The 26878-nt window shown below is 38.7% G+C and overlaps 1 protein-coding gene across 1 annotated transcript in view; it reads left to right on the top strand.

Annotated features, from left to right (window-relative positions):
* CNTNAP5 (contactin associated protein family member 5) overlaps positions 1-17886 on the top strand; it is a 263702-nt gene extending 245816 nt beyond the window's left edge. Inside the window, exons 21-24 of the mRNA XM_056496452.1 lie at positions 639-723; positions 10149-10367; positions 14742-14813; positions 15793-17886. Of these exons, the coding sequence (XP_056352427.1) occupies positions 639-723; positions 10149-10367; positions 14742-14813; positions 15793-15989 (573 nt within the window). The 3' untranslated portion in view covers positions 15990-17886. The remainder of the gene's footprint in view (positions 1-638; positions 724-10148; positions 10368-14741; positions 14814-15792) is intronic.
* The last annotated feature ends 8992 nt before the right edge of the window (positions 17887-26878 follow it).

Below are 26878 nucleotides of genomic sequence, written 5' to 3'. Positions count from 1 at the left end.
TAAACATGTTGGCTAGATCTGGGCAAAAAATCTTTTAAAAGGGAAGAATGGCAGACTCTATGAGAGGTTGTATCTTAAGGAATAGAATGAGACGACAAAAATACACAGCACTGCTTTTTTTTTTTTTTTTTTTTTTTTCCTCTAGAGTTTCCATCTCTGGGTGATAAAACAACATCACAAAACTACAGTGGGTAGGCCTCATTATCTAAGAAGAAGAGTTATGATAAAAGCCAGGGTTTTCCTCAAGTACCAGTTTTCTATTGTCTGCTGCTCTGTGGTTTTCTTCTATGCAGAACTAATTCTTCACAATACATTTCTAGAATGGCCTCCTTTGAGTGTATTTTGATGTGACTAGACATGGGTTTTGGGAAGCAGGGGGATTTCAGGGTCAAACATTTTAAGCTTTTCTGCAGGGGAAGTTTCTTCAAAGTCCTTTATATGACTATTCTGGTATGCCTTTCAGCTTCTCATGCTAAAATCAAAGCACATTCACTTTGCTATCTTTAGAAACTGAATCACGCTTGGGGGCAGAATTAACTGATTTGCAGCTGAGAACGTTCCCAGAAGTTTGCAGTACAATGAGATCTAGGGGTGTCCATGTGCTGTTGTACTGAAGTAGTTTTATTGTCCTTTTTCAGGTTGATCAAGTTCTCAAACTCAAACACAACTTCTCTGAGATTGATTTTAAGGCCATTAAGTCACTCACCTTGGGCAAGGTCACAGGTAGGTTCTACTAAAAATATTCCTGATTCATGAGATGTTACAGTGCTGGAATTAGCCTGTGCTGTGTGTTGGGTTTTTGATGGAATTGGGGGTCTGTTTGGATGGTTTTGCTATAAGAGTTGGCCTGAGCATTCCAGTGCTCCTATTTATATATCTCATCAATGCTAAACTTTGGCAGCTTTACTTGTTTGCACCAATGGCAATATTAAGTGCTCAGATTGCTCCCTCCAGTGAAGTGATTCATACAGCCTGTGTGGCTGCACAGGGCAGCATCTTAGCCTAATGATACCATTTTGCTGACTGCAGCTTGCTCCTCTCCAGCCATTTCTGTTTCCTAATGATAAGAACAGCACAATGAGCCTTCATCATCTCTGCCTTTTTTTCACTGCCAGTCTTTTTTCATTTGAATTCTGCAAGGAATATTGCATATAGTGATTAGGCCACAATTCTGCATGTTCTGTACATGGACCTTCTTGATCTTTACTCCTCTGCACTACAAAGCCAGTACAAGACCAGGAAAACCCTGCCTGAAATTAGTAAAATAGAACTTCTCTTTTTTTATTGTCAAGTATGCCATATTCCTTTGTATAAGAGTCTTGTTCTTTCTCAGTAAGTTTCTAAATACTTCCTTCCTTACAGACATTTCAGTCCTTTGTTCAAATTGGAGCTCCATATCAAGCCTGACACCTGAGTCACCATTGCAATTTTATATGTTTCATTATTAGCACACGAGGCCTGTGGGACTGGCAGCTAGACAGACACTACAGACATCCTCTAGTGCCTGCTTGTGCAGTGTAACTCTGCAGAATGAAAATACTGCCTTCTGCATCACATTTTATTAAACAGATTAAGAGCAGGACCTAATTATCCTCTTAGCTATATATAATGTTTTGTTTTTTTTTCTCAGAATGCAGCCATCTTCAAAGCCTTTGTGGACAGGTTTGAGCACCTGACAGTTTTCAGCCCAACTCAGAGCTAAGCTAAAATTCTCATTTTGTCAACAGTCAGCTTTAGTGATGAAAATCTAAAAGAACATTACACATCCTGACCTCTACCTAGAATGCCAGCTATAGACACCAAATCAATAAAGCAAGGATTTACTAACTAGAAAGATAGAAGGTAGCAGAAAGACCTTCAAATATCTAGCCAGCAAGCTGACATGGTACAGCTCAGCATGATGGAGAGAAACTAGATGTAGTCACAAAAATATGATTAACTTCACAAGTGCAAGTTGTTGCAAAGCCAAAAAGCCCAGAGGTATCTCCAAAGGTCAGGCATTCGGTTCCACTAATCACCACCAAGTTTTCTCCTTCTTGTATGTCTCTCTTGCCCAAAGTCCATTGGGATTTTGTTTTAGCAATAGTTCCTATTCTATAATGACACTAAAGCCATAAACTTGGCCATCCAGGTGGTGAAAGATATTATTGCTGTACTGGAGATCACACAATTCATCCCAGCAAGTCATGCTCATTCCAGTTTACCCCAAGTTCCAGTTTCATTTTCGTATGTTAAGTGAATTTCCACAAACTGTTTCTTCTATACCTTAATTTTCCAGCTCTTTTCCCACAGCTGAGTGGGATAGCTATGCTGAGTAGAGTCCTTGTGCCCTCACAAAATCACAAATCTTCCTCAGTCTTCTCCCTCCAGGATAACCAGTCCCGGCTCTATCAGTTCTCTCTTTGTAGGAGAGATGCTCTGGTCCCTAAATCATCTTCACTGAACTCACTCCAGAAAGTCCAGGTTTTTCTCCCACTGGGAATCTGTCTATCTCTGCAAAGCTGCTTTCCAGCTGCTCAGCCCCAGCCAGTGCTGCTGGATGGAGTTCTTTCTAATCCAAATGCAGATCCTCACGTTTCCTTTGTTGAAATGCTGTGTTCTTGTTTTCTCATTCCTCCAGCTTGTCAAGATCCCTCTGAACCATGACACAACCACCTTAATCTACCAACCACTCTTCACAATTTTGTATCTTCTCCAAACTTACTCAGGTTACACACTATTCCATACTGGAAAAAACAAAACCAAACCAGAAATTCCTACTGCTGCAGTGTTAAGAGTATTGCTTTGTCGTACAAAGAGGAGAACTGGACATTGCCATTTTTGGGCTGTGGAACTTACATAAATACATTAAATCATCATTTATACTATTGTATGGGTAAAATGTTGACTATAGCTTATTTTAATGGTGGCCCACCAGGTAAATACAGGTGACTTAAAGCAATATCTGCCAAGTTTTTCCTCCTCATTGCTCATGCCCTCAGCAAAGCATAAACTTCAGAGGCATGTGATGATTTGGAGTAGATTTAGACTTCCTGTAGTATTTATTTTGGATGCTACTAGGATTACCTAAAGGTATTCATTAAGAAGTTTAAATGTCCTCTGAAAGAGAACCATGGAAAAAAAACATCTCTGTTTCACATATTCTACATATCCATGCTATTATCTGCAAATTTGTCTCTCTTCTTTCCTGTCACTCCCCTGCTCATTTACCTGCTCTTACAGCCTAATCCTGACTGCCTAATCAGATGGTTATACCACCTTCTTTTTTGACTCCACCATTAAATTTCCACTGGCTGGGAAATCTCAAAGAGGTCTTCCAGCAGGACATCATAAAAGCTTGAAACTTTTTCCTCACCATATTTTCTTGTGACAGCAGGAACTTTTGAAAAGTGGATTTTTATAAAATGACCAGGATTTTAAATAATACTTTCCCCTGCTTCTACTGCCCCCACCCCAGCCCCATTACTCTTTCTTTAGATACTTATACTCTAATATTTTTTCTTCTTTTCAAACTGGCTATTTTTTTTTTTTTTTCAATGGTTGCCTTACACCCAGCTGTGAATTCTGGGGAAAAAACCCTCTGTTTAAGACAGAGGAGTCTCACCTGGAATTCAAAACATAGGGACACTCACTTTGCCACAGACTACTTGAATGACCTTGGGTAAGCCATTTATGTGCAGATATAAAGGTAAGCAGGCATTTTATTCCCACTGGAACCAGTCTGATCTTTACTATCTCCCTTCTCTATCAGCAAAGCATAGATAATAGAACAGCCCTGCATCAGAGGGGTGCTGGGAGGATAAAAGCATTAAAGGCTGTGAGCTCTTCTGATACACAGTAATGGGACCATATAGCTGCCTTGGAAAGATCAATCTAAATATAAGTGTGGCTTTGAAGACAAGGGAGTAAAAGGAAGTATCATTCAAGTAGCCAGCAGATGTCTGTTGAATTCATCCTCCCTGTACCCAACAGCAATAGAAAAATATTATTATCCTGTAGTTTGTTGTCATTTTTACTTCACAAATATAGAGTCAGGACACAAAAGGACCTATCCAAAGCTCATCAGTATCAATGGGAGTTTTTCCATGGATTTTAGTGAGTACTGGATTCAGGCCCCAAGTGGGTCATAGAGTTTATGGCAAAGGCTCAGTGAAATCTTAGCCAGAGTCCCAGTTCATTTACTTTAAGTGCTCCTTGCAGAGATCCTACTGCTGTATTTAACCACACGAACATTCTGACCTAGCTGTGAGGCTGGCTCTGCTCTGAACAAGGGATTGAACTGCATGACCTTCAGAGGTGCCTTTCAAATTATTTTATAATTCTCTGATCTCAGAGATACATTTGCATGCGTTCAGGTGCTGTCTACAAAAAGCTGCTCTCCCAGTGGAAAATATAATTTATTTGTTTGTGGGTTTACTTTAACAAATCCTTGAAAACTTTGTACTCTGTCCCAACATGTCTAAATTTTTCACCATTATTGTCCCTGGGAAAAGTAATCTTTGATGCAGAGAAGTGAATTTCATTGTGTATTTGCATCTGAGCAATTTAATATAGTAGCTGTGCAGGGACACCAGGGTAAAAGGGTAGCACTGAAAGGATTCAAGAGGATTTTGAAGAAAAAGGCTGCAAGTATTTCTTTATAATGTATTGGTATTGAGCTAATTTATTTGTGTCTTCAAAGTGATCAATTAACAGACCTTCCCACACTGGTAGCATAAATGATTGTGTATTCTAGCACAGGAGCATGATATCTTTTATCTCTAAAGGCCTGAGCTAAAACACACTCAAGTTTCCACTGAGTCATTCAGCTTTGATATTAAATGTACCTAAAAGAAAGTTTATCTGGAAAGTAACTTTATTAAAATTATTATGTAGGTGCAGTAAAATTCTTATGCTTTCTACAATAGCTTTTCTTATTAAAAGTTCATGAGGAGAAAATGGAATCTGTACATTGAAGAGATCACAGAGCAGTTCACTCAAGAATATTATATAGGGATAGATGATAATGGGATAATTAAATCACAAGGGGTAAATTGTCATTAACTCTGAAATACAAAAGCTGCCTTAAAGAAGTACCCCTTTTTAGAGAGTTTCTATGAAAAATGCTTAAGTCCATTTTTTTCTTTTTTTTTTAATGGAAAGATATTCCCGTTTTTAAGCTCACCAGATCACATTTAACAGTTTAAACAATGGAATAATATCTGCAAGAGATATTGGCTGGACTCTTCTGGTCACTTAAAAGCTCATTTCTTTACTTCAGAATCTTCTTACCCTAAAGACCTATTTCTTAGACCATATTTTCAACAAAGATCTCTTAGGTGAATTTTAGGGTGCCTTTAAAAGTCATTGGTTTTCCTCCTAGTAGCTTAGTAAAGCATTAAAGGAAAATGGAAATTACTACATAAGATAAAAGAAGAGAGGCTTTTGGGACCAAGATGGCAAGCACCTAAAATATGCAAAGTTTGGCTACCCAGGCAGTCCAAGCAATCCAAGGTCTGAGCTAATAATGCCATCAAGTCTCTGTTGAAAGGAGGGCAGATGTATTCCAGCTTTTCCCCCAGCAATATATTTTACCCAATATCATAACACCATGCTTAAATACCTGTTTTCTTGATGACAATGCTGCCTAAATAGGAGACCAAGGTCATCTGCTTCTACCCGAAATTTTATTTTTAGACTGAATTCTTGCTACTTGAGTTGATTTTAGCTGTCTGCTTCTGGGACAAGCATATATTCTTTTGAGCATCATCTCTCCACTTTCTTGCATATTTTCTTCCTTTTATAGATTATGTTTTCAGTCCATGTGGACTCACATAGGACTGATTGTGTTGTGACAGATTAGGACTCAAATGTCATATATGACATGTAACAAATGAGAAAACATAGTAAATGCATTCCTTAAATTATCTTTGCAAAGCCTAATGAAATAAAAATCCTTAAATGTTATGCTTGTCACAAAATGTTTAATTGCAGCAAAACAAATCCAGGCTCATTGTGCTCATTTGGGCATTCTGTTCATTCCTGGGGCACCTCATAAAAAGTGCCTTTATTTTGCTCTTGCTGTTCCTTGCTTTTTCACAAGTGCTTGGGAGGGGCATTGAATGTCTGAAGTCTGTCCCCTGTTTAAATTCATTCTTTTATTAAACAGGAGTCAAACTGGTTCACCTCAGTTGTTGTAACCAGTAAAAATTTTTATGGTTTTCACTCCACTGTCTTTGTGGCAGACTCACACAAGGAAATTAGATTATTCCAAAGTTATATTTTTGGGTTCCAGGCTAACCCAAGATACACTTTCTGCCCTTTCTCATGGAATGATTAATGTCAGTAGTGTTTACTGAGATCATTGATGGACACAGCAGCACATTTTTCAAGGTACCTGCACAGTGCCATGTAGTCAGCTCTTGTGAGACAGGTGCAGTGTGTGGAGACTACAAGTGTCTTTTACCTCAAGGTCGTGGGTTCAAATCTGGTGACAATGTCCAAGAGGTAAACTTGCCAGTCCTGTTCAGCACCTTGGCAAAATGAAGTTTAAGTTTCTGAGTGACATGAAAATAAGGTTTATAAAGAAATATCAAAAATATGTTGAATAATGTTTATGGCCCTGTTTTACACAGTGACACCTTTAGAGAGAGGATATTTTACCCACTCTCCCTGCACAAAGACAACATTTTTGATTTCTCTTTGATTGCAGTTACGTGTTCTACTTGCTATCATTTACTATGTCAATTTGCTGTTTCATTACTGAGAAGATTGATGCTTGGTCCTAGAGAATTCTCATGCAATTCTTTTCATGATGCAAATTATTTTCCCATTACTGAGATATGAAGACTTAAAATTGCTTTATCTAAAATCTTAAAACAAGTGTGTTGTATGTAGCAGAGGTGTATAATGAAACAGCAGGGGAACAGGATGTCTGATTTTCTGAATAGGAATAAATCAGCACATAAGTTATGTTGATACAATCCATAAAGTTTAAAAAATACAACAACATGTTAGACTTAATCCTCACTATCATGGAAAGCCATTGCAAATACATGGAAAACCAACATAAAGCTTGCTGAGCTGTGACATTCACCCAGCTTCTAGGGATCAACTGCAGGACCCAACAAGAACCAAGGCCAACTCAGCAGATAAAGCTTAAAAATGACTTCCCAAATGTAGGGTAAACTTAATTTGTGGAGAATGAGCAGTTTAATTACTAAAAGCTGAAAAAGATTGCCTTCTTATTCTCCGTGGAGAAATTAGCCAAAATAACTCATTCTCCAATGCTGGGAACAGAAATGAAATGCTAAAATGTCACAAGATCAAACCAAGCCATCAGCAGCAATTCAGTGTGATTTTCCAGACCAGTGAAATGCATGGAAAGATTCCCAGCATTGCCAGGTCAGAGGGAGGCCACTGGAGTTTCTTCTGACCTTGGCTGCAGCACAGACCATAGAACTTCACCAAGCTGCTTTTCTCACGGAGCACTGGGTCATATAGTGAAAACACCTTTTGAAAAAACATTTTATTGTGATGCAAAACCTTGAAAAGACAGAGTGTCCTTTAATAAGGCTTTCATAGAGCTAACCATGTCATAATCACAGATTTACATTATCCTCCCAAGAATTCAGAGGGCAGCACCAGTCATTCACAACCAAGCTGTGCAGCTTTCTTGTTGAGAACAGTGGCAGCCCTCCTTTCTGACAGACCTGAAACTGTGTGCACACACCTAAAGCTGTATGAAAAAGCAAACTGGATCTGTGCAAGGGACATTTTTACCAGAGGACTCAGGGGTTGTTTTTTGTTTGTTCTTTGAAATCTCCAAGTTCTCATTCATGCAAAGCTTACTTTGACAAAAGGCTCATGGAATTGGCCCTTAATGTAACTTTTAAAAATGCCTGCAAAAGTACTGAATCTTAGACTTTTCAAACTACTGTACCATGACAGAGGAACACATTATTTTTTAGGCTTTACTTTGTGCACATTGAGGTAGAACAGCACAACTGAGATTGCCTGGTTATAATAGATAGCAACAAATTCACCTTTTGTGTCAGAGCTAAGAAAACAATAAAGGCTGAGTGGAGGAATGTTTGCAAAGGGTTTTATAAATTCAACAAAGATGGCAAATACTGTAAATTATTCTTTTAATATATATAAACCTTCTTGCAGGAACTTGGAAGTAATTCTTTGTCTGTTTTATAACATTTCAGCCAAAATCTCATTAAAAATCATAATGCAGTCAATTCCTACATACCTTCAGAAGGGCAAATGTGAACTTGTGCAAGATTGCAGGTTTTCCAGTGGCAAAGCCTCACTGCTTCCCTTCCCATCTTGCAGCTCAGAGGCTGTGCCCCTGACAGCTCTGCAAACTGAGCATTTCTCCTGTAGGGCTCGTGGGAGAGCAAGCTGATACTGTACCTTGCTTTACTGAGAAACAGCCACACTCTTCTGTGTTACACTTCCACAAAGATGCTCAAACATAGTTAGAAATCTTTCTCAGGTAATTCCCTCTGGGTGCATGGCATACCAGTCACAGATCTTGAACACAAAAAATAATGTGTGATTTGGGCAGGCTTTGAGATATCTCTGTATTTTCTTACATGAAAACATTTATATAATTAAAATAGCAATATCAGCTTTGAGAGAAGGCTTTTGTTTTCCTAATCCTGACCATTTGTAAAACCATTATATTTTAATAATAATGGGAAAATTTGACCTTATTTTAAAATTTAGCATCTTATTCTTTCAAAATTTGAAAACAAACTTGAAAATGCTTATTTCCCAATGTCATTGGAAGTATTCCCAAAACTTTCTAGATGCTAGAAGGTTGTTTTTATTTTTTCTGTTAGCAGGTATTTTTTAAGACTTTGAATAAGTTTTGATACTGTGTGCATTTGTAGGCTTTTTTCTTGTTTGATTGACCTAGATATAATGCGCATCATGTTTGAGACCTCTGAGGAGCATGAATTTCAATTTCTGGAAAGTAAATAGTGTGAGTTTGGAGAAAATAGAAAATGGCTTCACTGTCCTTCCCTGACTTTCCCAAACAATCTTTGATATTAAAACTTTTGGAACTAAATTTTTTATTGTGGAGGTGAACATTGGAACAGGCTCCCCAAAAAAGTTGTGGACTCTCATCCCTGGAAGTGTTCAAGGCCAGCTTGGATGGGGCCCTGAGCAACCAGGTCTAGTAAGAGGTGTCCCTGTCCATGGCAAGGGGTTGGAATGAGATGATCTTTAAGGTCACTTCCAAGCCAAACCATTCTATGATTATATAAAAAAAACTTTGTCTTCGATTTACTTTCTCTTTGTGAAATTTAACTGAACACATAGCAACAGATATGTTATTTGTGCTATTTTATCTACAGGCTGGAAAATAACACAGAGATATTTGTTTTAGTTTTGATTTAGATAAGAAGAGGTATAGTTTCATTCTTTATTTTATTAGTGAAATGGTGCTAGTAGAGTGAGAGCCTGACTCATAACTAGGAAGATTCCTAGGAATTCTGATAGTAAAAAAGTAGTGGCAATGAATAGGTGCTTCTGTTGAATTGAATAATAAATGAAAATGAAAAATTGAATAATAAACTTTTGAAGAAGAATGGGAAGCTGAAGTAGCAAGCCATTCAGTGACAGGCCACATAAAGCATTTTATGACAAAATAGAGAGCAGGGTATTTCATCCAAGAGCAGAGTAGAATGCCTTGAAGGTATGGTCAGTATTAGCAGGTGCAAAAAAAAAAAAAAAAAAAAAAAAAAAAGTTAAAGAGTATCAGCCCCATAATTCTATGGTATTTAGTGTTGCTATTTTAGTTACTATTGCTAGTATTATTATTGTAGTTGTTGTTTCTGTTGTTATTGTTATTTTCATGGCTAGTAGATATGAATGTGCTAGATGTTGTCCATTAGTAGAGAAAATGGATGAGGAAAAAAGTGCAGTGCAGGCTTTTATGTGCAAGACATTTCAAGGTAAGCAGCATCATAGAGAAAGGACTTTGGGAACCTCATGGGTCAGGCAAAGGAGAACTTGTAGCTGTTGAAGGAGAATCTGAACAGTTGAAATTGGACAATAGATGTAAAAGGGGTGGGTAAGTCAAAATAGGATTAATTTTCTTAATGCCTTCCTAAACCCATCAGTTGCCAGAGTGTTTTCCTGTTGTACTGCAGACAGTTTGTCCCTGGACCCTGAAGTCTCCAAGGCGAATGCCTACGGCTTCACAGGCTGCCTGTCCTCTGTCCAGTACAACCAGCTGGCCCCGCTGAAGGCTGCCCTGCGCCACGCCAGCGCCGCGCCCGTCACCGTCAGGGGCTCCCTGGCGCCGTCCAGCTGCGCCTCCGCGGCGGGTACGGACCTCAACACGGCCACCACCACGTACTCCTCATCAGGTGTGTCCTGCTGGGAGGGACTGGGCAGCTTAAAGGGCACTGCACAGTGAGGTTTCCTTCCCTTCTGCTGTAACACCGTATGACAGTGGGACTGGGAAGGTGCCTTTTCTCTCACGAGTGTTGAGGATGGGCATCAGGACTAGTCAAGGCCCCTTTAAAAGTCATTGTTCTGAAACAAAGTTTGCAGACTAAGTTCCTGGATCTCCTAAAACATGCCTGCCTAGAACAAGCAAAAAAGTCCCAAAGCTGTAGTGGAAAAGCTTTGAAAGTTTGGTTGTACACCTGATTTGTCATTCCTGTCCACTCCAGATAGTTCCTGTGGATCTCAAAGGAGATCTCAAAGGAGAACATAAATGTTACACAGATTCTGTATCCCAGTGGTGATAAAGCAATAGAAGTCATGCAAAAAGCAACTCAAATTTGTTCTTACCCTAACAGAAATGAGCAAAAACTCTTGTACAAACCCCTTGACATGTGTAACTTTACTGGATTCTTGTACTTCATTCTCTTTGACTAAAGGGAGGTAGCACTACTTGAGCAGTACCAGCAAGATGATCCCAATTGTTTGTGTGTCTTTTGCAATCCTGAAGCTGTCCTCTGGGAATCTGATGTATTTTGCATATCTGAATTTGTATGCAGAGAAGGAAACTGAAAGCAGCTGGAAGTGTTGTCACCATGAACAGGGACAATCAAGTTGCTGCTTTAGTCACCAGTGGATGTGGCAGAATTCTTAATGACCAGAAAAGGGTACAAATTGAAGGCTGTTTTTTGCCCCTTGACCTATAAAGCTACTTTCTCCTTTTTGATAACTGATAAAACTGGTTTAGATCATAATACAATTCCTTTCACATTTGTTCTTGCATCAAATCCCCATTTCCTGCAGCTTCTGCCTAAGATATTCAGCAGAAAACAAATGATGCTATTAGCATTCTGCATGGGGAAAAAGGCTGCTGATTACTCTGGAGAGTGGCTGCCAGTGTGCATGTGCTCCTCCCCAGCCCCCACTTCCTTCTCACTGCCTTCAGCTGTCTGAGGTGTCTGCTCTGATGCACAGACAAATGTGTCTTGTGAGTCCTGAATGGGCTATGACACTGAAAATATGAACTCTTTGCCCTGTGATCTGTCACCTCAATGATCTAATTTTTCTAAGGAGTTTCGAAAGCAGTAAAACCTGAGGCTCAGAACTTCAGGGCAGAACACAGAGCAGAGTGTAGCATTTGAACTTAAATATTTAAAGCATACAATCAGTTGCAGACTATTGTTAAGGTTAAGCACTGTTGCATCAGAAATGTAGAATTATTATAAAAACTCATGCCTGTCTTGTCACTCTGTGCTCTAAAATATGATTTCCTCTCAATGTGATGAATTATCTCATATTGCAGTCTCACTATTCACACTGGATTTGATTAAAGCCTGAATAAGATCTTTAGAACAAGTGAGCTCTGAAGACTTCATGTCTTTATATTCTAAAGTAAAAGCAATGGGCGGCTGATTCTTGTTTCAAAAAATTTCCAATTTGTAACAAATTATAATTTCTATAGATGTACTTGAGCATTACATTTCTACATGGAAAGGACGAATTTTAAGAAATAAAAAGAAAACAGAGTCAAGGATTAACTTTCAAATTTAGTGCTCATATCTCAATTCATCACTTCCCAATTTCTCATTATTGAATGTCTGAGAAGAAAAATAGAACTTCAAAGGAGTCTGTACGTGTCTGCATCAATAGTCTAATGTGCAGATACAACAAAAAAGCCCACTAGGAAAACTCTGTATGTGTGTGGAAAAAGCTTTCTATATTTGTAACTTGAAAACAATTGAAGCTGTTTCCTTCAGAAAGAAATACTTGTGTTCAAAAATGTTTCTTTGCAGACAGATATGGAATATAATCCATTCACACAGTTATCTGAACACACTTTTTCTGATTAGAAAACACAAAATGAGAGGTGACTTACTGTGGTTTTAACAAAGATCTGCAGATCACCTTCTTCCTCGCTGAGGCACATGTAAAGATTTTGTTATTTTGAACTCCATATTGATGGTATAGAGATAATGGACTTTTCCTATCATATTTTTTTCTTAATGTTAAAATGCTGTAAAAATTACAGAGGAGATTCAGAATGCTGGTGTGTGAATGCTGGAGTCTTGAGCTGCCTGTCCTCTTCAGCTGAGAGCAAGGCTTCAAGCATTTAAAGTAAAAATGTCAAATATTTTCATATGTCTGGAACTACACAGAAGAGACTTGCTTCTGAAAGGCACCTTAAACCGTGAAGCTCTGTCTCACAGAGCTAATTGTGCTGGACCTGGTATTTCCAAACAAGCTCTGACTGGCTAAGGATATGCCAGGACAGCCTTGGCTGTAGCAGCTATGAGATGGTGAAGTAATTTTCATTGCTCTTTTTACTAGTGCCATGCTCTGGCACCAGTTGCAATTTTTTCTCTAGTACAGGAGAGCTGTTATAGAACAGATGTAAATTTTTAATTATCACTGAATTCACTGGCTTCAGCTGAGGGATGGGGTAAAAAATACCTCACCAAACTTCCATTATCCAAAAAGTTAACTCACCTTCAGTCTGAAATAATGATTGCTCTCCTCTTCTAGTTTATGGAAAGAAATAAGTGACTATCACACTATCAATTTTTGACAGCTATCTAAGGGTATAAAATAATTGTAGGTTCTTCTCCTCTTTGACTAAAAAAAAACCAAAAAAACAAAAACAACAAAAAAACCCTAAATTACTCGTTTTGATATATATACTAACTCAATATATACTGAAAAAAAAATACATTGAGATGAATCTACTGATGATGTACAAAATTAATACCAAATCTGATCTAATGTTGAATTTGGCCCTGTTCTGAGCTTATGATCAGAGGCCTGAGACTAGGTTAAATAACCCCCAGATTTCCTTTCCAGCTGACGCTTTTCTATGATGCATTCTATATTTGTGTGCAAAGATATATTTTTACTCCCATTGCAGTCCCACAAATGTAGTAGATGAGATGAAGCATTGCTGTGACTATTTGTTTCTTGGGAATGTCACTCTGTGCACACAATAACCAGGCAAGGGGGCTCTTGTCAAGAAGAGCTGCATTTTTTAAAACATCAAAGCCTCTTTTGGCTCATGTCTTTGCACCTCTTTGGGGCTGGTATCAGTGATGTAGATAATAAGGAAGAAATGTCCCCTTTAAGAACCTAAACAGTCTGAACCCACCATCATTATTCAGAGTGTCTTCATGCACAGACATGGAATTGTTGATTCAGTATAAAACATTCTCTTCAGCAATGCCATGCCAAAATGGGGCTGAGTCTGTTACTAAGGTGAGGATGTTCAATTACAATTAACCTTGCAACACTGAATTTCTCAGTGAGGCTTCCACCTCTTGCATCAGAAAGATGAGTTTGGCAGAGCATTACATAATACATAGCAGAGACAGTGATCCCTGACTCTCTCCCCATGCACATTGTCTGTGTGATAGCCTGGAGGCTTATAAAGGAGAGACACAAATATGAATCCCTTCAAAGGAAAGGGTAAGCTGAAGAGAAGAGAAAAATGTGAAGGTGCCGAAAAGCTGGATTCAGCTAGCAGTAGAAAACATGGCATCTGCTGAAACATGCTGGACTAAAAAGTAAGTCCACTGCTGTAACTGCACTGACATCAGGAAGGCCTTGACCTCTCAGATTTGGATCTGAATTAGAGTCAAGTAGCTGACATGCTGTTTCAGTGTTTCTACAACAGTCATTTAGAGACAGAATACAGTAGAGCTCAAACATCAAGGAGTGTTTGATATGAGTTGATTTCTGATCCCTTTCTGTTTTGGATCCAATGTGACCCCTGCATTCCTGTAACAGAGATAAAATCATCCCTTCCAAGAAGCTATCCCAAGCAGAGACTGCTTCTCTTCATGGGATTGAATTCAAGTTTTATATCTCATCTGCAAGCATAGGTCAGGTCTAAATCTGCCTAGCATCCCTTTGTTTTGGCTTCTTTCTGATATAATTTCTAAGATAACAACAAAAAAGATAACAATACATCTCTGACTGAGAAGAGCTCCCAACAGGCTGTTCAGTTGAAATGTCTCTCTGATTCCTCTGATGAACTGAAACAACACTTTCAGCTGTTAGTGGGAAACTTTCTGTTTCCTTTTAAATATACTCTTAATAGAATTTGCTCCTGAAGCTGTAGAAGAAAATTGTTCTCCAAATTCACTTTATTTTTCAGAAACTTCTGGTTCAGTTCTCCAATCCCCCAGATCACATCTTTTGAAAACAGATTAGAATTCATGAGAGTAAGAGGACACTTCTGTCTCAGCCACAGAGAAAATGAGCAGTTGATACAGAAAATAAGTTCTCTTTTGTTTAACCAACTGCAGATCCTTTTGGGAAGACAGATGAAAGAGAACCTCTCACCAATGCAGTCAGAAGTGATTCAGCCGTGATTGGAGGTAACTTCATTTTTTATAGACTGCAGTCAAACAATAACTTTGTCAAGGCAAAAATCTAGGAGAGTTTAAGTCTGGGCTTCATGAAATCTAGTCCAAGGGGTTTTTTTTGTAATGTGATGCAGGTCTGGTATCTGCTCTGTGTATTAGCATGTATCTGTGTCAAGCTAACTAGGTATGTAACTGCGTTATGGATTACTGAGGTTACACATGGATCATCAGGAACCTGAGTCTTCTAAAATATAACTAAACTCTGCCTGCTTGAGCAGGGGACCTGGACAAGATGATCTCCAGGTGTTGTCTGATTCCATGTGAGTCTGGGTTCTAAGACCCAGCTAAGTACAATTTTTTACATACCACCCTGGTGAATACTTTGCAGAGTATTCACATACCTCATATTTCCTGAGCTCTCTCTTTGTAATCTGGTGGTGTAGTGGAACTCACCAGGTTATATGGAAGTATTTATATACTGGGGAGCATTGTCCTCATAATTTCCTGTATGGTTTTAGTTTTCCTATAACAGCCTAGGAGACAATTTATTTCTCTTTATTTTATGGCATGCCCTGTAGTGAGCTGCCTTTGATAATATCTAGAAGCTATAAACCAAAGTGTGCAAGGCTCATGCAAGATTCCCAGAGATAACACAGAAGAAAATATGACAGAGCAGGAATTTGTATGAGCATACAGATCTGGATAAAAGCAAACACACTGGGCTAACTTTATTTCCAGTGGAAGCATAACTTTACAGAAATTAGGTAAATTATATCAATACATGCTCTATTTTAAGTGTTCTTAAGGTGACAAAATAGAAATAAAGACTACCATGGGGGATTTGATAAAGGTATATGGTTGTGTTTGGACTGAGATGAACTGATCTATTATACCAACTAGATGCTGTGCATTGGTAATGCATTTTTGAGGTAACTGAGCCTTTTGTTTTGTTTTTTACTCTTTCTATCCTTCCTTTTTTACCCCTTTACAGGTGTAATAGCAGTTGTGATATTCATCATATTTTGCATCATTGCCATCATGAGCAGATTCCTCTATCAACACAAACAAGCACATCGAAATAGCCAGAAAAAGGAGAAGGAATACCCAGAAAACCTTGAGAGCTCCTTTAAAGCTGACATTGACTTGCAAAACACAGTGAGCGAGTGCAAACGGGAATATTTTATCTGATGGACAGTGCAATTTCCTCTTACTCTTCCTCCCCTAACTCCTTTTCTTTAGTTCTTTCTCCCTCCCTTTTTTCTTTTTGATTTTTCTTTACACTCATTTTTTGCTAGCTTCTTTTTCATTTGGAAAAGACCGCCCTGCACAGGAAACACTGAGAACAATCACAGTGCCTCATTCTCCGCACAGAGCCTGGCAATCACAGTTTACTTCTGCAGCTCAAGAGACCTGTTATCCCATCCTACACAAAATAAGATCCACATGCACACCTGGCTTCTGCTGTCAGTTCCTGGATGTTCAAAGCCCCTGTATTTATTTGTTTGGTTTTTTTTTTCCTCTGGAGCCATTTAAGTCATTGCTTTTACACTAGAGCTGGACTATGTAAAGTACAGGTAAAGTAGTTGAACACATAACTCTGCATATACTGGGACAGGATAGAGGGAAAGAATGAGATCAGAACACCTGATTTATTTCATGGGCTCCTTTACAACAATCATAAAGAACCAGCCAGATTCTCAAATATTGTTAATTGATACATTGTTTATTGATTTGAATGGTGTTAAATTAATTTGTACCAGTTGAAAAACTGGTATGACATAAAGGAAAATAAAAACTGTCCTCATTAAGCTCCTTCCCCCAAACTCCTGTCCTTTTACTGTAACTTTTAGGCTTCTCAGTACTTTTCCAACAATATATGTATCAACAATAAATATCATTCCCATGCACCTCTTTCACCTCCATCTCATAAGGCTGGCTATGTAGACCCAACATACACTAGTATAACCCTAGCTGAAGCATGGAAAATAGTAGCTTGGATCTCCAAGGGGTTTAGGAAGCTGCTAGGACTTAGGTGCTCTAGATTTGTCTGAAATGTTAGAAATGAGCATATGCCTGTTCATGCCACATGGAGGATTATCACACACTGAGGTTAAACGCTGTTGCCACTGTGGAAAAGAAAAAGAACATAGATGAGGAAAAAAACAAAATTGTTTGATCTTAAACATGACTCACACCTTCTGCCAGCTTTTCTAAAAAAAAACCAGAAAATAAATTCTACTACTCAAAAAAACCTCCCAAAACTGCATGAAAGATTGATTGGTGTTTCCTGTTTGTAGAAATTGGAATAATTTCTCCAAAGCTAAATAGAGAGAGGTCTGATGTCATGTCTAAAAAGAGGACTATTTGATAAACTCACTTTACAAGGAAGAACATTAGGAAAACAAAGAAATCCCAAACACTCTACTTCAATTTAATCTTCAGTTCTTTTTTTTCAAGTCTTCTGTCCTTTCCTGATTGGGAACACTACTGAAGAATCAAGTTCTGCCCATTTTATTTGTGCTGCATGGTTACAGTGTGAGGATGAAAAACCTCCTTTTCATTCACAAAAAAAAGTAAGAAATGAAGGAGTCCCAGCCAGTGAGGTTTTGAATCCCCTGTTGTGTCTGTGTGACATCTGCCTTTTCAGGGCTTCTAAAGAGTATATATGCTGGTGGTAGAATTAAGCCTAAAGTTTAGGGGGAAAAAAGTCATTCATTGTAGTACTCTTGATAATAATTAATTTGAGACAATTGTGCAGCTAAATCTCCTTCTTTGCCCTAACCCTGTGCAGTCATCCTTGGGTTTCCACAACAGTGATCCTTTTTACATAGATTAAAAATTGAAGATTCCCAGCATGAGGTAATAATCCACAGCAAACTAGAGATGAGCTTATATGTACAACAGATACTGTTTTTCTAGGCAGTCCATTGGGAAGGTATATAGGTGTTTATTTGTTTGACTTTTGTTTGAGTTTTTTTTAATGAGAGGAGAGAGCAGACAAGGAAGAACAAATAAATAAATGACTGTTTGGATATGGTGACTCTTTACCATTTCTTTTGGAGCATGCAGAGAAGAGAAAGCAGTCTTGGAGTGACATCATTCTTGTGCAAAGAGGAATATGAGGCCAGCCCTATAAGCAGAACTCTTCACTGAGCTATTTTATAAACTATCTCTATTGAAACTGGTTTGGTGCCATTCTTCCTCAGCCATGGTCAGCTGCAGCCATTTCACCACACACTGGCTCTTTGAGTGACACCATTACCTGACAGTGTTTCTGTGTGCTGAGTGTTGGACTGATGGACTCAGCAGCTGGATTCTCTTTACATTGCTTTGTCTTTGGTGGTAAAATCCTGGCAAGGCAATTAGCTTTTCTCTTTCCTTCCTGCAGATCAAGCTGCTTTGTTTGGCATGGCAGAAGGGAAGAATAGGAGAGTTCATGGGTGCCTCTGCCTGTGTTTGAGTCATGGTTTCTGAAATGGGCTCTGTAAGAGACATCTCTGATGTGCTAATGTGCTTAATTGGCTACATGAAGAATGGAGCAGGAAGGGAAAACTCTGAAAATGTAGCTAGGTTGGGGTGCATCTGTAAAAAGAAAGAATTTCACCTGAATGTGGGCATGAGTAAACAGAGATGTGCATCTATACCTGTGGATGCACTGAGATGGGATTTTTATGCTACAGGACTGAACAAATGAACACATTTGTATGGACTTCTAAATCAGGATGTCAAAATTATTCTTATTAAAAGATAGGTAAGATATATTAAATTAAGTACTCTAAATATGAACTCCTTTTTGTTTTTTAAGTTGTTTTGTTCTAATGCTTTCTTTAGTGAGGACATCACCAGATTTCCTTCAGTACCAGTGAAAGGCAATTTTTAAATTTTTTTTATAAAAGAGAAGAAATACAGTTTTGAAGAAATCTACTTGAGCTAAAATTAATTTTCTTCATTCAAATTAGAACTTCTTTCCCATCTCTTTAAAACCATTTCTGCAATTTTTGTTAGTGTTTCTTTTTAAATGGGGCGTTTTCCCTTTTTCTTTTAGCTGTCATTCTAGATGATATTTTTCAGTAAAGCCAGGAGATAATATTTTTTATACAAAAATATTCAGATTTCATTTCAGTGGAAAACCTGGGCCTGTCAGAGTTGTTTGGAGGCATTGTTTCAGTTTTGTTCCTTCTCCAAGATGAGTTTCATAATAAAAGTAAGGGACTGGTAGAAAGATACTGTCTCTTTTTTTTTCTTTTGGTGATGTGATATGTAACCTCTGAAAATTATTATTGCTAGGCAGGGATTTTTAGACTGTGAAATTATAAAGTATCTTAAATATGAATTTAAGCACTGCAAATTCCTGTTTTCCAGAAAAGACTTGACCAATATAGCCATGCTTATAAAGATATTTAGTCATGCAGTCTGAGCTGGATGCCCAGAAGGACTCTGGGTATTCCAGTGTGTGGCTGTAGAAAACTAAGGAAATCTGAATGTCAGAAAGCTTAACTCCAACTAACTTGGCTGCCACCTGGGTGAAGGAAAGGCTTTACAAGGAATTTAGTCTCTTGAGGATGTGTGTCAATGCTTAAGTGACCAAACAAAATGAGCATTTAACTCAAATTAATTTCTGTGTCTGCCTTGCTTTGGAATGTTCTAATATAGTACAAGACATTTAAGTATCTTTGAAAATTGAGTCCCATTTCTCTTTTGGAAATAAAACTTTGGTCCTAAGTAAGTTACCTATGTAATTGGCAGTTAGTATTTTATCTGTCCCTATTCACTTACTAGAGACAAGACAGTGTGAGTGTTTTGGGTCAATTTTTAACATGTACCTTGTTTGGTTTTTTTCCCTTGTTCTTGCCATGGCTCAGCACTTAGGTTATGTCTGCAGTGAAAAGGCAAATAAAAGACATACTTTTAACTTATATGGGCTAAGCCAGAATTCCCAATAGGGTAAATATGACTGTAGAAGTAAGACATATGTAGCTGTGTGATTATCAGAGTGTGTTCAGTCATGAAATGCCCCTGATATTTAAGTTAAAACTATAACCAGATTATAAAAATAAGATGCTTTTTCTCAGCTTTATTTTTAACCTGATCTAGCTAGACTTAAGTCATCCTATTTATCAATTGCTCAATTTTTACAGTGTAATCCAAACCCTCATTTTAATGAGATTTTTGACTGTATTAGAATTTAGCTGATCACATATTTCACATATTGGGTGAGGAGCAATCAATATATCAGATTGTTTCACTATGGTGAGGGGTTATGAATCTTTTCCTAATGAAGTCAATTATTGATTTTCTGAAGATAAGATTGAGACCTATGAGGCATTTGGATATTGCTCTTATCTGAGTCTTTGGGGTTTGTTTCATTTTGCACTTGGTTTTACTGACTGCCTGTTTTACAATTGTCACCCAGTCCAGTTCAGTGGTTGGTGAGGACAGGGCAAATGTCTCAAACATCCTGTAAGATTAAATGAATCACTAGAAATGTCTGCATTGATTATAGATTGATTATCTCCTGGAAATAGATAAGTTACTTCTAGCAGAATTTGACTATGAATCTGAATTTCACAATAGTTTTGAAGATCCAGTAGACACATCTCCACAGGTATTACAAGTGACTTTTTTTTTAATGAGGTCATAGCTGGAGTCAAGGAAGAACACCTTGCATCTAAAATTACTCTAAACATCTCTGCCTAATAAATGTGTACATCTTGTAGCTGAATGCACGAGACTCGAGTTTCAAAGCTGCACTTTGAACCTGTGACAATCTGGTCAGTAATCGGTGGGGACATGGATAATTCTCCTCTCAGTCTGTTCTAGATCCAACATCCATTTCTTGCCTCACATGGGAGCTTTGACAGGCAGCATACATGAAGCCAGATCCACATATTTCTGAATCTAAAGCTAACTCAGGCCCCTCAAATGCCTTTCTACCCACCTGGTGCCATTTGAGATGATACCAGACTGTCTCTGCAGCTCCAGGAAGGATGTAAGTCTCCTGTCTGTCATTCCTGGCATCTGTTAGCCCCAGGCAGTTATGTCTGATACTTTTTGGCTTTTGTAATTATAAGTTCCTATCCCTAAGGGGTTCTGGTTCCCCAGAACCTAAGCTCTCAATGAGATGAATCCCTGAAAAAATAAATCCCATCTTCAGAATTATATCAACCTTCCTTCTGTAAGGAAGCCTGTCAGTTGAGATGCATTCTCCACTTCAAATTAAAAGAGTGTAGAGGAGGCAGAGCTTGACCTCTTTGTGGTCCACCATCTCATGCCATTGTTGTCTGTTGCTCTCACCTACACAAAGTTTACCCTAAACAAGACCAGTTTCAAATATTCTTCTTCACTGCTGTTCTTTCACACACACAAAAGAGTTTCTTTTCTATTTTATTTTTCAGCAAGCAACACTTTGTAAGAGACTTGAGCAAAGTCTGAGACCTTCTGAATGCTATTTCAAAGCTTTCATGCAGGTTTTTTTTTTAATGCCTACTTATCAAAGAAGCCAAGTGCTATAGCTACACCCCTGCCAAACCAAGGGCCTTACCCAGAGTCTTTAGAGGTTGGTGGGAGGCCTCTTGCTTGACTACAGTTTGAGTTGCACCATGCTTTTGAAGGTTCTGGGGGCTTTCTTCACAGGTTGCTATCACAGCTTCAAAGCATGATTTGTTCCCTTGGGTTCTGCAGTTTCTGCACTTTCTTTCCCAGTGGAAAGTTCTTCGTGTCCTCTTTCAGTGTGGGCGGCCCCCTCCTCCCTGCTACTTTTGTACATGAAACTTCTAAACACATTCTTCTTTTGGGTCTGAAGTAGTTTTTTTTTTCTATGATTCTTTGTTTCAAGACATGCATATAGAGAGTTTGAATATTTCAGTGTATTGGTACTTATTTTTGTGATCTTTTGCACTAAGTTACTCTGATGAAAACAAAATTTGGGAAAAAAGCACACTTTTGGTGAACTCTTGTAACTTGTGAGCTCGTTGTTTGTTGTTTGTAATGTGCTGAGTCTACAAGCCGAGCTAAGAAAGGATTAAGGCAACAGTTTGTGTTGAAAGTGTCACTCCATATCTAGTTCACCTCTGTTCTCTTCATCTCTCCTTTTTCTTTAACATGTGGAGCTATCAAATTGCTTGTAGGAGTCAGAGGAGCTTGTTTCACAATTCAGATTAAGATTATGATTTTCTTTCCTGGCAGTCACAGAAACCAAAATGTCATCTGGGTGTTCAACCAGAAAGGAGACTGCACTCCATCATGGAAATGCAGTCACCTAGAGGTGGTGACCTCAGAGGGGAAAAGAGGACATCAACACTTCAAAACTACCACTGTGATGGGGCAGTGAAGGAGGCAAAGCTCTTGGCTTCTGTTTGAAGCCATGCATGGTAACCATCAGGTGGATATGAGGCTTTTCAGTGGTTGGTTTTTTGCCATGGAATGAATTGCTACTTAGTCTGCCAAAACATAGTCTTTGCTCTGATGCTCTGTAAAGTATCTGAGGTGTGCTTCAAACAAACCTGTGGGAGAGGATTTCAAAGCTCTGGCTGATACCAGATCTGAATCTCCCCAGTTCAATCACTGGAACTCTTCCAGATAACCCAAAGGAGAACTGGGGATGGTTTTCCTCAAACAACCAGAACATTTAATCAAATGTTGGGTATAATAGGTGATCCAAAGAATGGTGTTTGCTTAGAGACTTTCCACTCCTTTGTTTAGGATGCTTGTGGCAGCTTTTTTCTAAACTACTGACTGCTGTTCACATTGCAACCCCACTTACTTTTTGATATGCTAGTCATAACTCTCTTCACAAATTTCAATCCCACAGGCCCTAAATAGAGTCCATTTGGAATAAATTCTGCATGGGAAATTATTTACTCATTTTTGCATGCCCTTTACAGCTCCTTCTTGCATCCATTAGACACACCCTTTCCTAAGTGTTTTGTCATTGCTGCCAATGCAGCACACACATTGTCAAGAAAGAAGGATTGTTTCTTAGGTAAAGCTTAGATATAGCCAGTCACAGCCTCACTTCCCATTCACAACACAGTGGAATTGGAGTTTTAGGAGCTTAGGAGAGCAAACAGGTAACATCCTTTTATTCAGACATCCAGTCATAAAAATCTCTACTCTGTGACTTCTTGCAAATGAAATGTGTAACACAGACTATATCTAAATGATAGTGAGAACCTTAACATTGTTTTACCTGACCTGCTTTGACACCCCCTCTGTGAAAGAAACAGAAACAGCTTCAGAGCTGGTTGTAATCCTGTTTAGGTCAATGTAGATACATCACAGATGAATTTAGCCTCATACTGCTCCTGCTTTGATGATCTGCAAACTGGGGCTGACATACATATGTTTGTCTTCCCTTACTGCTGTCAATGAGAGTTCCATTCACTAAAATCATGTTGTTTCCTAGCAGAACTATGGATAAAATTTGGGATAAGGCAATGAACTTCAGCTCCACAAAGCCCATGATATGGTTTAAGTCACCTTCAGGAGTTTCCAAAAATTTATGTTTGGGGAAGGTTGGTCTGTGGGTGGGGTCTTGTCAACCAACTCAGGAGCCCACCCACTAACAATGGAAGGAATTTATGGGATTTTAATGGATAAAGACACCCTAAAAAGAAAAAAAAAGGGATTGCACCTGAGATTAAGTATTTGTAATAATAAAAAATTGGTTCTTTCTACAGGTGAGCCCTTCATCATTCATTTTATTTTTATTTTACTCAGATTGTATTAAATAAATCTCTCAGAGCTCTGTTCATTTTATTAGCAAAGCAAAAAAAAAAAAAAAAAAGGAACTTTTTAATGGTTCATCCAAGGGTAAAGCAAGAGTCTCTCAGTTACAGTAAAAAGCAAAATGGAGATTTAGATTATTCCCCTTTCACTATCTGGTTTTCTAAAGAGAATTCCACAGGACGTTGCCTCAGTCAAAGTCAGTTTTGTAGACAATGTAACATGTCTTAACACCCTGTTAAGGGATTAAAAAATTTAGCCTTAGCTTCTTTTGTTTTCTATGGTTACTGTTGTACAGAAGAAAGACTTAAACTGTAAGTAATGTATATTTAATAAAAAAAGACTTTTTGTATGATTTTGTGTCGAAGACAAATGCCTCCTCTTGTGTTTTTATTTTATCTCCCAGCTGAATGAACATTAAAAAGTGCTGATTATGGGAAAGCGAATTTTCAGGTGTTTACATGTTACCTCTAAGCCAACACACCTCACTGGATGATACCATTGATTTCATGGTTTCAGCTATGGCTAAAAGTCAATGTCAGAGGAAATCTGGTCATCATGCACATCCTCATTAGTGCTGGTGAGCTGACTAGAAGTCGTGCCTGCAGCTACACCTTAATTCTGGTGTAAAACCTGCCTGGTCACAGCTCACAGATGTGTGAACACACGTTCCCCCTCCCCAGAAACACCCAGTGTTTGTTTCTTCATGGCTCCCTCACACAACAGCTGCACTTGTGGCTGTCACAGGGATCACACTCACACCCTGCTGCCTCCACCTGTCCCCACATGATAAATGGGACATGGCTCAGTCTCAGGGATGCTCTCGTGGCTTTAGGTCTTTAGCTTGATTATTTTTTTCCCTTCCTTGGAAGCTGAACACATAAATCTCAGTCTCCTTTGAAAATCAGTGTTTGATACTATCAACTGAGAACCAGTAAACATTGACTTAGAAAACAGCAACATCCTAGGAGTGCAGATAGGACAACTCTCTTTCAAGAGTTTCACATCCTTGGATCTGCTGCAATTTTCCCCACAAACTTCTAGTACATACATATTCTGTGTTTCAGTCAGCCAAAGATTTTCATATAATCAGGGGAGATTTGGGTCCCATTATCTTAGGAATTTCTCTGTGAATTTTGTTTTTCCCTCTCATTTCTGGACAGCCTGTCACCCAGAACACAGGGTTGGTCCACAACCAGTCATGCAGACACAGGCACCAAACCCATCCTGCCCACAGAACCCTCCTGGTGTCCCCTTGTCCCTGTGGCTGCAGGAGGTGTCTCAGACAAAACTTCAAGTAACAATTAATTCCACACCAAGTTGTTTTACTCAGAGAAAAAAAAATAAAAAATAAAAAATAAACAAGACAGAACTATATAAATCTTTCAGACTTTTTTCATAGCTAATATATAGTGGGAGCAATAACCTTACAAGGGTTTGTAAGGATAGTATAATCTTCTACATTTTTTCTTTTTTAATTTAATTTTAGGGAATTAAGTTTGCATAGCTTAGTCGGGAAATGTGAATGTTAACTGACTTTCATTTTCTGAGTGGAGAGAGAAAAACTATTCTCTATTTCTTTAACACCTTAAGTTGGTGCTTTAGTCTCCCCCAAGATTTTGGATTTTTTGGTATTTTTTTGGGGTTGGGGTTTTTGGTATTTTTTTTCAATGCATTATGCTTCTTTCTTCCTGAGTAGGAACATGACGAGTTAAAGATATTATCCAGAGGTTACATTAAATAACTGCACTCATGTAATTTAAATGCATATATATTTATATATTTGGCAGACTGACAAAACTTCATTTATTGCAGTTTATTGCTAGTTAGCAATGTCTGGAATAGGGGACAAGATACAATTGCGGGTTGTGGTCAAATCTTCTTCCTCAGCACCTGCTCTCCTTTTCTATCATCAGGCAGAATTAAGGAGAACAAAAAAGCCTCTTTTGCAGCTTCCCCATGAGTAGCAGGTGTTTTATGTTAAATCTTTTTTCCTTCAGCCAAAGGCCCATGGGCCAATGTATACAGGCAGATACCATTAAGTGAGCAGTGCTGTGAAAGGGAGGCAGGAGCCCTGCTGGAGTCAGCTGTAGCACTTTGTTTCTCCCCCACAGTGCAAGTACAAGGCAGCTGCAGTCACTGCTTGTTTTTCTATACCTGTTGGCCTCCAAGTAATCACAAAAAGCAGCCATACAAGGTCATACTTTTTCACCAAAAGCCCATGCCAGCAGTGTCTGTATTTACCTCTTCTTAGCTTGAGATCACTTCTCTTCCTTTCTCAAAGCCTCAGTTTAAGCCTGTTACAGCTTGTCCTGTTGCCAAAGCAATGGAAAGAGCAGCTCAATCCCTTCCTGCCATGCAGCAGCCCTTCTCCTGTTTGACTGTCTTAGCTATTTGCTTAGGCACTCTTCTCTAACAAAATGCTTTCAAAGCTCTGCAGTGATGGGGTCCAAACCACCCTGCAAACCAGAACACTGATGGGGCATCAATAGGATGATTTAAGAGTCTGCTACAAGTGCTCGTGCATCAGGAAGGAGCTGCCTGGCACAGACATCAGCTCTGCCTCCTGTTACTGCTGCTGCCCAGCATGGAGAAGCACCTCAGCCCCAAATGGTTAAGAAAAAACTTCCTTTGTGATTTCACCCCATCCTCCTAAAAGCCTGCAAGCTCTTGTGAAGAAAAAAATCTGCCTCCAGCTGGGAGGAGACCATTTGTAGAGTGACAGGGAAGACATGATGTTGGGGTTCTGTTTCCCCCCTCAACACTGCCAAGGGTTCAGTCAATATTGCAATAAGAAAGCTACTGCAGGGGGATTTAATTTTTTTTTTTCCAGAGCAGACTGTTGTGCAGGATCCAGAGGCTCCTCAACACCAAGTTAAAGAAACTGCAGGCTAACAGGAGAGTCCAAAGGGACTTCATGTATCTGTTAGGGCAGACAATGGGCCTGGGATCTGAAACCAAACACACCACTTTGAGACACTACTGTGAAAAACAAAAGATAATCAGTCATTCCTCAAGACCAATATTGGTTTATATGTGCACATACAAATATATATATATATATATATACTCACCCCCACCCACCCAATATATATGCACACAACAGATAGAATACTTATACCTACATGCACCTATATATGGGGTATATCTATATATATTTACATGTATAAGCCCTCTCTAGCATACATTTCCACTTGTCAGCTATTGAAAAAAACCCTTGACCACTATTTCCTTGGAACAAATTCCTTCCTTTACAGCAGGAGGACTTGAGTTTTCTAAGGCAAAAGAAATTTGCACAGCTTTTTGCCTCTTATCCCATGTGGTATTTAACATCCTAAATCCCACTTGTTGAC

This window comes from Oenanthe melanoleuca, chromosome 7 (assembly GCF_029582105.1).
Source record: "Oenanthe melanoleuca isolate GR-GAL-2019-014 chromosome 7, OMel1.0, whole genome shotgun sequence".
In the NCBI taxonomy this organism is placed as follows: domain Eukaryota; kingdom Metazoa; phylum Chordata; class Aves; order Passeriformes; family Muscicapidae; genus Oenanthe; species Oenanthe melanoleuca.
The sequence above is the reverse complement of the archived record's forward strand: the minus strand, read 5'-3'. Positions and strand labels throughout refer to the sequence as shown.